This window comes from Micromesistius poutassou, assembly GCF_964030765.1.
Source record: "Micromesistius poutassou genome assembly, contig: SCAFFOLD_1293, whole genome shotgun sequence".
Taxonomy (NCBI): Eukaryota; Metazoa; Chordata; class Actinopteri; order Gadiformes; family Gadidae; genus Micromesistius; species Micromesistius poutassou.
Window position 1 is genome coordinate 1 of NW_028179664.1, and position 11,404 is coordinate 11,404.

Genomic DNA, 11,404 nt, shown 5'->3' on the forward strand with positions numbered 1-11,404 from the left:
CTACTATATTCTACTAAACCATAATCTACTATACTCTGTCATACTCTCCTACCATATTCGACAAACTCTACAATACTCTTAAGACATACTTAAGAATCAATTCTCTATCATACTCTTGACAGTTCTCTATACTCTCCCTACAACACTATCATATTCTTACTTACTTTACTAACTCAAGTCCTTTACTATAATCAAAGGTACTCTCTACCATACTATGATATGCTCTACCGTACTCTTCCATAACACTCTACATTACTCTTCTACAATCTACCAAACTCTACTATACTCTAGTGAGCGGTACCTCAGCACGCGGTCTGACGCCTGATTGGACTTTGAGCTGCTGTCACTCAAGTTGCTGCTCTTCTCGTGGACCTTGGCGATCTTCTCAGCAGCAGCGATTGGACAACCGGACAGGCTGGCGGGCCAATCAGAAGACAGCACCGTTAGAATACACACACACACACACACACACACACACACACACACACACACACACAATAGGGTAAAACAAGTGTATGAATTCAAAGAATAATATCAAAAAGAGAATATAGATGTAAATGGACAAAAAATAAAATACTTATCTTTATGTACAAACTCAACATTCCACTGGTGAACCAACAAATGTACAAACATTCATACATTAAAAAAAAACATATTACATATACATATGAAATAAAAATCAAATATACAAATGTATGTACAATGACAGCAATAAAAAATACATATAAATATACACAGAATAAATAAATATATTACAATCCAATAAAATAAAATACTAAAATAAAAGATAAAATAAATAAGTGAAAACAAAGATCGCAACACACATGGTTAAAAAGCAAAGTTAAATGAAGTTTTTAAAAGATGAAATGTGTTTTATCATCTGGGTGTTGGAGGCGGAACCAGCATGTTGCTGCTGGCTGATTGGAGGATTGGTTTGTCACTCAGACTCTCTCTCCTCTCCCACAGACTGACATGCAGTCCAGGGTCAGTGTCTCGCTGTTTCTATGACAACCGGCGAGCTAATGTTTCCTCTGATGCTAATACAGTCTGTCTGTCTGTCTGTCTGTCTACCTCTCTACCATCTGTCTGTCTGTCTGTCTGTCTACCTCTCTACCATCTGTCTGTCTGTCTGTCTGTCTACCTCTCTACCGTCTGTCTGTCTGTCTGTCTGTCTACCTCTCTACCGTCTATTTGCTGTCTACCTCTCTACCTGTCCGTCTATCTGTCTGTCTACCTGTCTGTCTACTTCTATTCCTGTTTGTCTCCTTCTGCCAGCCTCTCTTCCTCTCTGTCTGTCTGCCTCTCAGCCTTCCTGTCTCTCTCTCTGAGGGACACACCTGTCTGCCTGCCTCTCAACCTGTCTCCCTCTCTGTCTACCTGTCTGTCTCTCTCTCTCTGAGGGACCCACCTGTCTGCCTGCCTCTCAACCTGTCTCCCTGTCTGTCTCCCTCTCTGTCTACCTGTCTGTCTCTCTCTCTCTCTGAGGGACCCACCTGTCTGCCTGCCTCTCAACCTGACAGGTAGACAGACAGACAGACAGGGAGACAGCCAGGGAGACCCCTGTCTGTCTCCCTGTCTGTCTACCTGTCTGTCTCTCTCTCTCTCTCTGAGGGACTCACCTGTCTGCCTGCCTCTCAACCTGACAGGTAGACAGACAGACAGACAGGGAGACAGACAGGGAGACCCCTGTCTGTCTCCCTGTCTGTCTACCTGTCTGTCTCTCTCTCTCTCTGAGGGACCCACCTGTCTGCCTGCCTCTCAACCTGACAGGTAGACAGACAGACAGACAGACAGGGAGACAGACAGGGAGACCCCTGTCTGTCTCCCTGTCTGTCTACCTGTCTGTCTCTCTCTCTCTCTCTCTGAGGGACTCACCTGCGGTGGGAGTTCCTGTTGCTATTGACGTGTCCCCGTCCAGAGCAGCCGGGTGTGGGGCACTTGAGCACATTCTCATACATGGCCAGGACTGAGGCAGCGTGGGGGGGGGGGGGGGGGGAGGGATGGGCGGGGGGGGGGCAAGAGAGACAGCTGGGTTATGTGAGGGTTACTGCCCCGCGGCGGGGAACCATGCAGCCATGCAGCGTAGCCATGACAACCAGCCGGGGAGCGTCACCGTGACCACCAGGGGGGGGCCGCGTCCCGGGGGGGGGGGCCACGCAGAGGATGAGGCGGGTCTTATGGAGGTGGAGGAGAACCGTGTCGATGAGGGTGGAACCATGGGGGTGACGGAGGAGGAGGAGGAGGAGGAGGAGCGGTACGTTTGACGGCGGTGGTGGGACTGCGTTAGAACCGTATCCATGAGCCGCACATCCAGGTGTTAAATAGCGTTAAGGTTAAAGAAACCGTCTCACCTGCAGAGACAACCCCCATAGACACATCTGGAGTCACTAATCAGAACCGCGTACGTTCTGCCACATTCGGAGCGTGCAGCGATCGGGCCCGATGTGCACAGAACTCAATACTCGGGCTTTTGAATATTTCGGAATACAAAATGCTTATTCTCTTCAGAAATATTCCAGTGATCAGGCTTATAGACAGAACAGGGCGTTGAAGTCTCAGTATAGAGGAATTGAAACAATAATAAACTATCATGAGTTTAGGACAACAGTAGCATGTAGCCAAACAAGCATAATCTCGTAGTAAAACAGTAGCATGTAGCTAAAATAGCATGGGCTAAGTACAACAGTAACAGGTTAGCATTATCTCTCACACAACAACCTGAACGTTCCTTAATCAAACGTCCACATCTGAAGCGTATTCCAGTAGGGCTCAGCTACTGAAACATGGATGCTAGTGACACATCATTCAGGGTTTGGCCTGCTAGCCCACAGCCAAGAGACAAACATGCACACTGAGCACAACCCCAGCCCACCCCATCCCCACACTGGAACCACTTCAACCAGTCAGGCAGCCCACCAGTGGACTGGACCAACTGGGCAGACTGGTCTGTCCATGGTACGTCTGGGTGGGCACTCACACTTTTCAAATGGCTTTGTGGTGGCTAAGCTGCCTCACCCCTGGTGGTCGAATAGCTACCCTTTAGATATCAGGGGATAGTATTCCAACATTTCCTCTGGTCAATGTGATGTTGGCGAGCTGCTGACTTGTTTGAAGGGACAGCGGCTGTAGAATCCACGTTTAGTGGATTGATGGATTTACAGGGACTTTAGGTCTCTGTAAACCCATGCTGAGTGGATGGATGTGTGTACGGGGACACCAGGTCCCTGCAAATCCATGCTGGGTGCAGGGACAGCAGGTCCCTGTAAACCCAGGCTGATAGGGGGACCAGGTCCCTGTAAACCTAGGCTGATAGGGGGACCAGGTCCCTGTAACCCCAGGCTGGTAGGGGGACCAGGTCCCTGTAACCCCAGGCTGGTAGGGGGACCAGGTCCCTGTAAACACAGGCTGATAGGGGGACCAGGTCCCTGTAAACCCAGGGTGATAGGGGGACCAGGTCCCTCTAAACCCAGGCTGATAGGGGGACCAGGTCCCTCTAAACCCAGGCTGATAGGGGGACCAGGTCCCTCTGAACCCAGGTCCCTGTAAACCCAGGCTGATTGGTGGACAAGGTCCCTGTAAAGCCAGGGTAAGGGAGACCAGGTCCCTCTAAACCCAGGCTGATAGGTGGACCAGGTCCCTATAAACCCAGGCTGAGTGGATCGATATGTGTACAGGGACTTGAGGTCCCTCTAAACCCATGCTGAGGGGACGAGCTGCGGCTCCTTACTCTCAGGCGGGACCCGGTCTTTGTGGGGACACCCGGAGAGGCTGCGGTGGTGGGGGTAGAGGCCGGTCACATGACCCGTCCCGTCACAGCCCGGGGTCGGACACTTGCTCTCCTTCTTCTCTGACCTAGAGGAGTCTAGGGTGTGTGTGTATGTGTGTGTGTGTGTGTGTGTGTGTGTGTGTGTTGTGGGGGGGGGGGGAGGGGGGGTGGGGTGGGGGGCACATTATACTCTCAACACACTCTATGGATCACACTTGGGTTACAGTTGTAGTGTTGTATCGCTAACTCCTTTAAATCTTTATGGGCGAGAGGCACCAACCCACCACAGTACTCTGTAAACAAACATCCAGTGTGGTTTCTTACTGTTTACTATTACAAATTGACCTACAGCCAATATAACACCACTACAACAACAATATCATGACCGCGGAGAAGGTGACCAGCGAACCACTCTATGACAAAAACATAACAATCCTGTCCCACCTTTGTAGTAGCTCCTCTTCAAGCCGTCGCCATGGTGATGCATCTTGGAGCGCCTCTCCTCCAGGCCGTGGCCGTGCCGGGGGCTGTGGTCGCCGTGGCGAGGGTGGTGGTGGTCGCGGCCGCCGCGGCCCCCGTGGTCCGGCAGCATGCGGTCCCTCAGCACCTTGGCGCGCTCCGTCTCCATGGCGATGGCCTTCTCCAGCAGCGACAGGTTCCCCTTGGTCATGTCGAAGGCCTCGTCCGAGCGCTCCGACGCCACCGAGGTGGTGTCCTCGTCCCCGTCCTGGGACCCGCTGCCCGGGTATCCCCCCCCGCCCCCCCCGCGGGACACCGGGCTCAGCTGGTCGTCCGTCGGCTCCTCCATCTTCATCAGGCCCACCATGTCGGTGTAGCTCCTCTCCCTGCTGGACTCCTCCTGGTGGCAGCTCTCGTACCTGAGGAGGAGGAGAGGGGAGGAGGACGAAGGGGAGGAGGACGAAGGGGAGGAGGGGATGGGAGGAGAGCGGGGAGGAGGAGGAGGAGGAGAAGGAGAGAGGGGAGGAGGAGATGAGAGGAGGGGAGGAGTAGAGCGGGGAGGAGGAGGAGGAGGAGAGGAGGAGGAGGAGAAAGGGGAGAAGGAGAGGGGAGGAGGAGATGGGAGGATGGGAGGAGGGGAGGAGGAGAGAGGAGGAGATGAGAGGGAAGGGGAGGAGGAGATGGGAGGATGGGAGGAGGAGAGGAGAGAGGAGGAGAGAGGAGGAGAGAGAAGGAGAGGCGCAGGAGAAGTAGACGGAAGAGAAGTTGAGTAAACTGTCAGGTGAGGTGATTTCTCTCACAGGCTGAGGCTTATCTTCACTGCTCCCTGTCGTCCTGTTGACCCAAACCCCTCTGAGCTCCTCCACAGCCCCAGCCCCCCCCCCCCCCTTCCCCCGCGTCTCCTCCTACCTGGACAGGTGGTGGCTGGGGGTCATGGCGTGGTGGTGGTGGTGGTGGTGGTGGTGGTGCTGGCGGTCTCGGGGGGGGCTCTCGCTCAGCTTGCGGGCCAGGTCGAAACACTGGGTCCTCAGACACTCCAGGCTGCTGATGGACACCTCCTCGCCGCCCTCTCCTCCTCGCCCCGCCCGGCCCAGCCTCCGGTGGCTCCTGCCCTGCTCCTGCCCGCGCTCCACGCCCGCCGCCGCCACCGCCGCCGCACTGCCTTCTGGGTAGCCGTCGTCGGGCGGCAGGGCGCCGTGACCCTGGGCCAGGAGCTTCAGGGAGTCCACCGTCTCCCGGACCACGTCGCTGTCCAGGTCCACGCTCAGCTCGCCCTTCCTCTCCCCGGCCTCGCTGCCCTCCTCGTCGTCCTCCTCGTCGTCGTCCTCCCCCCCGCTGTTGGAGGAGCTGGTGTTGCCCTCCGACTCGGTGGTGGCGTGGTAGACGGCGTCCTCCGCAATCTTCCCCAGGTTGAGCAGGGACTTGGCCACCAGCTGGTCGTAGTTCTCGTAGTCCTCCCCGCCGGCGGCGGCGGCGGGGCCCAGGAGGTCCAGGCCCCTCTGGCCCTGCAGGTCCTGGTCCTTCAGGCCCAGGAGGTCCTGGTCCTTCAGACCCGAGAGCAGCTTCGACGGCCCGGCTTTGAAACAGGTCTGCGCTGCGATGAGAAACATAGAAGCATCCGTCAGAACCAGGAGACGCTGGAGAGGGGAGGAGACAGGGGAGAGAGACACTGAGGGCAGGGGGGGAGAGGGGAGGGGAGGAGGAGGAGGAAGAGGGAGAGAAGGGGACTGGGGGAGGAGACCTCTGAGAACATCTCTGTTTCTGCCTTTCAAGTCAAACTAAATATAAACTCCAGACTCACCTCGAGTAGGACTGCGATCCTCTTCATCTCTTTCATCTTCCTCCTCATCTGCATCCTCATCATCTCCATCATCATCATCCTCATCTTCATCGTCTCCATCCTCCTCCTCCTCCGCTCTCGGTCGATCGACAGCCTCCTCCTCTCTCTCCAAATCCTCCTCTTCCTCCTCCTCTCTCTCCAACTCCTCCTCTTCCTCGCCTGGCACCTCCTCCTCAGAGAACCCCTCCTCCTCCTCCTCCTCCTCCTCCTCCTCCATCTCTCCATCTTCCCTCTCCCCTCTCTCCTCCTCCTCTTCCTCCTCCTCCTCCTCCTCCCCCCGGCCGGGTCTGTCGGGGCCCCCCAGGCCCGGGGCCTGGTACCCAGGGTAGGGGCCGCGCTCCCCGGGGGAGGAGGAGGAGAGGAGGGACCTCCTCTTGGAGGGAGGCTCCAGGGGCTGCTTCACCAGAGCCTTCCTCTTCCTGGCCAGGGGACAGCCGTACACACTGCACACAGACAGGTACAGACAGACAGACAGACAGGTAGAGAGATTGACAGATGGGTAGAGAGAGACAGACAGATGGGTAGAGAGAGACAGACCGGTAGAGAGACAGACAGACAGACAGGTAGAGACAGACAGACAGGTAGAGAGACAGACAGACAGACAGGTAGAGACAGACAGACAGGTAGAGAGAGAGACAGACAGGTAGAGACAGACAGACAGGTAGAGATTGACAGATGGGTAGAGAGAGACAGACAGACAGGTAGAGAGATTGACAGATGGGTAGAGAGAGACAGACAGACAGGTAGAGACAGACAGACAGGTAGAGAGAGTGAGAGACAGACAGGTAGAGACAGACAGACAGGTAGAGAGAAAGACAGATGGGTAGCGAGAGACAGACAGGTAGAGACAGACAGACAGGTAGAGAGAGACAGACAGGTAGAGACAGACAGACAGGTAGAGAGAGACAAACAGCCAGAGAGACAAACACACAGACAGACAAGTAGAGACAGACAGGTGAGAGAGAGAGTAAGACACCAATAGACAAAAAGTGAATGGGCAGTAAGACAGTGTGCGGCGTGTGTGTATGTGTGTGTGTGAGAGAGTGTGTGTGTGTTAGTGTGTGTGTGTGTGTGTGTGTGTGTGTGTGTGTGTGTGTGTGTGTGTGTGTTTGACCTTTTGCCACCTCGCTGCCTCCCCAGGCAGAAGGACCAATTAAAACTCCTCAGGTAATTAAAACACATCTGCGGACGAGCGTCTTAATTAGAGGAGGGGGGCTGGGGGGAACCTCGTCCAGATCAGACTGACCTGTCTCACTCATCCACACCCAGCATGCACCTGGACACGCCTGCCTGTCTGTTACCCAGCATGCACCTGGACACGCCTGTCTGTCTGTTACCCAGCATGCACCTGGACACACCTGCCTGTCTGTTACCCAGGGTGCACCTGGACACACCTGCCTGTCTGTTACCCAGCATGCACCTGGACACACCTGTCCGTCTGTTACCCAGCATGCAGCTGGACACACCTGTCTGTCTGTTACCTGTTACCCAGCATGCACCTGGACACACCTCTGTTAAGCATGGTCGTTAACACCTGTCTAAGTTTGAACATATTAACATAAATAAATATACATGTTAGATGATAGATTAAGATAGATAACGATGTTTATCTCTACAGGCGTCTCATGGATCAGATAGGTGTGCTCACTCTTTGTCTCCACGGCAACGCTGCATACCGCAAAACTTTGCCACCTTTAGGGGGAGGGGGGGTTAGGGTGGGTGAGAGGTGATGGAGGAGTGTGGGCGGTTGCCATGGAAGCAAGGCTCGCTGCCTGGCAGTCTGACTGCAGCATCAACAGGCTCCACACACACACACACACACACACACACACTGCAGTCGCCATGGTGACAGCCCTACTCAGGAGAGCTCTGCCATCAGAGAGAGAGACAGAGAGAGAGGGAGAGGGGGAGAGAGAGAGAGAGAGAGAGAGAGAGAGAGAGAGAGAGAGAGAGAGAGAGAGAGAGAGAGAGAGAGAGAGAAACAGACAGACAGACAGACAGAGTGTGCACAAAAGAGAGAGAGAGAAAAGAGTGAAGACTCCTAGCTATAGAGAAAGGTACGGACTCCTAGCTCTAGATAAAGGTACAGGCTGTTTCTGAAATGGCATACTACATACTGCTCGTATACTGATCGTGACGTAAAAGTAGTAAGTAGTATGCAGTACGCGAAAAATGTTTTTTTGCAGTATGCGACAGTTACCCGGATGATGTACTAATCGGTCAAAAAATTCTAGTATACATCCAGAGCTCACTACGTCGGATACTGTATCCCACAATGCAACGCGGCACCGCTGAACATTTAAAATAATGGCGGACAATGCGAGCGGCGAATACAAATACAAATACATACATGTATAAATGTATAATTAGTTGTAATTAGTTGTTTATTTTGATGTGATAAGCTTTCGTATGTTTTTGTAATCGTGTGTTTTTCATTGTTAACAGAACAAATGGCTCAACCGTTTATATTTATAACCGAATCTGTTGGTCATGTGACTGTGTAGTACACTGCATGATACTTGTCATACTTGCATACTATACTGCATACTAGGGCGGGGAGTAGTATGTAGTGCACAGTATATACTGTGTCAGTATGCAGTATGTAGTATGTAGTATAGCATTTCAGAAACAGCCACAGACTCCTAGCTTTAGATAAAGGTACAGACTCCTAGCTATAGAGAAAGGTACAGACTCCTAGCTCTAGATAAAGGTACAGACTCCTAGCTTTAGATAAAGGTACATACTCCAAGCTATAGAGAAAGGTATAGACTCATAGAGAAAGGTACAGACTCAAAGCCTGGCTATAGAGAAAGGTACAGACTCCTAGCTTTAGATAAAGGTACAGACTCCAAGCTATAGAGAAAGGTATAGACTCATAGCTATAGAGAAAGATACAGACTCCTAGAGAAAGGTACAGACTCATAGCTCTAGAGAAAGGTACAGACTCCTAGAGAAAGGTACAGATTCATAGCTCTAGAGAAAGGTACAGACTCCTAAAGAAAGATACAGACTCCTTGCTCTAGAAAGGTACAGACTCCTAGCTCTAGAAAGGTACAGACTCCTAGAGAAAGGTACAGACTCCTAGCTCTAGATAAAGGTACAGACTCCTAGCTCTAGCGAAAGGTACAGACTCCTAGCTCTAGTCTAGAGAAAGGTACAGACTCCTAGAGAAAGGTACAGACTCCTAGCTCTAGAAAGGTACAGACTCCTAGAGAAAGGTACAGACTCCTAGCTCTAGATAAAGGTACAGACTCCTAGCTCTAGAAAGGTACAGACTCCTAGATAAAGGTACAGACTCCTAGCTCTAGAAAGGTACAGACTCCTAGAGAAAGGTATAGACTCCTAGCTCTAGATAAAGGTACAGACTCCTAGCTCTAGAAAGGTACAGATTCCTAGCTCTAGAGAAAGGTACATGCTCCTAGCTTTAGATAAAGGTACAGACTCAATGAGGATGTAAGTGTGTTTCATCCACACGACTTTGTGGTAAAAACTGTTTTTTGTTGGCCTGCATATTAGTGTAGTAGGATGTAGGAGGATGTGGATGTGTGTGGAGGTGTAGTAAGGCGTGGTGGAGGTGTAAGAGGAGGCGAGTCATGTTCTTACCTGCGGTGTCTTGCATACTTTCCACTGACGTGACCACTGCCATCACAGCCTGGAGTAGGACAGCTGCACACACACACACACACACACACACACACACACACACACACACACACACACACACACGGGTGAATATAGAGACTGTGGTTATACTGGGCAGACTGGTGTCTCCTGTCCAGAGTGCAGAGATGTGAGTGAACTCACCTGAACAGCTCCTGGGAGGCCGCTTCTACAGGAACTAGAGGTCAGATAGAGTTCAGACAGAGGTCAAACAGAGGTCAGACAGAGGTCAGACAGAGGTCAGACAGAGGTCAAACAGAGGTCAACGCACAAGACAATATCACTTTAGTATCATACCTCGGACGCCTTTGGAGCGGGTTCGATGACGCTTCTCAGCCGAGCTGACCTCCATCTGGAAAATATAAAACTTTATTCCCCTCTCTCTCTCTTTCTCTCTCTCTCTCTCTCGATCGCTCTTTCAGTCCCTCTCTCTCTTTCTCTCTCTCTCTGTCTCTCTCTCTCTGTCTCTCTTTCTAGTATTCCGTCATGTCTGTCTAACCGTCTGTCTGTGTGCTTGTCCTTCTGAGTACCAGCCTGTCGTTCTGATTGCCTGTCTGTGCTTCAGTCTGTCTGACTATCTGTCTGTCTGCCTGTCTGTTCTGCATGCATGTGTGTCAGTACTGCAAACTCACAGTTGGTCTGGGATCCGGAAGACTAGGTCCAGGAGGTCTGGGTCCAAGAGGAGGTCTTCAGTTCTCTGTGTGTGGACTCATGGTCGGACCTGAGAGGAGAGACCACATCAGGTGAGGGTCTGGTTGTGATCCCAGACCACCGCCTACTGGGGGACCCCTAACTACAGCTGGTTCTAGTGCCTTGCTGTATTTCTGTAACCAGACCGGGAATTGAACCCCTAACTACAGCTGGTTCTAGTGCCTTGCTGTATTTCTGTAACCAGACCGGGAATAGAACCCCTAACTACAGCTGGTTCTAGTGCCTTGCTGTATTTCTGTAACCAGACCGGGAATAGAACCCCTAACTACAGCTGGTTCTAGTGCCTTGCTGTATTTCTGTAACCAGACCGGGAATTGAACCCCTAACTACAGCTGGTTCTAGTGCCTTGCTGTATTTCTGTAACCAGACCGGGAATTGAACCCCTAACTACAGCTGGTACTAGTGCCTTGCTGTATTTCTGTAAGCAGACAGGAGGATTTGAACCTGTAACACTGCTTGTGGCTTGCTCTGTCTAGCATCATACAGGGAATACAACCCATCACTTTAAAGCTGTTAGTGCCTTGCTTAAGGAGATGACAAACGATGACACTGGAATTAATCATAAGCAATTAATGGTTAGGTTGTCGTTAATAATCGTAATTAAACGGTAATGTAATTAAATGGGGATGTAATGCATTCTGCTGCCCACAGGGCGGCCCTGTGCAGTGAGAGGTGAGGAGTCTCTCTGTGGATCATCAGAGAAAGACCTTCTGAGTCCGCCTCTAAGACCCTTCTGAGTCCGCCTCTAAGACCCTTCTGAGACTTGGATGTAGTGGAGGCTGGATAGTGGAGGTTGGATGAGGTAGAGGTTGGATGAGGTGGAGGTTGGATGAGGTAGTGGTTGGATGAGGTATAGGTTGGATGAGGTGGAGGTTGGATGAGGTGGAGGTTGGATGTATTGGAGGTTGGATGTTTTTGAGGCTGGATAGTGGAGGTTGGATGAGGTGGAGGTTGGATGAGGTAGAGGT

General features: G+C 52.0%; 1 protein-coding gene across 1 annotated transcript; it reads right to left on the reverse strand.

The window, feature by feature from the left end:
* Positions 1 to 301: 301 nt before the first annotated feature.
* Positions 302 to 10,077, reverse strand: LOC311372619 (myelin transcription factor 1-like protein; the record flags this gene model as incomplete). Its single annotated transcript, XM_084489599.1, has 9 exons — positions 302 to 415; positions 1,876 to 1,966; positions 3,728 to 3,862; positions 4,211 to 4,644; positions 5,135 to 5,862; positions 6,379 to 6,508; positions 9,669 to 9,731; positions 9,870 to 9,903; positions 10,023 to 10,077. Coding segments are annotated over 9 exons (1,784 nt in total), but the record flags the coding sequence as incomplete, so codon positions are not given.
* Between the last annotated feature and the right edge of the window lie 1,327 nt (positions 10,078 to 11,404).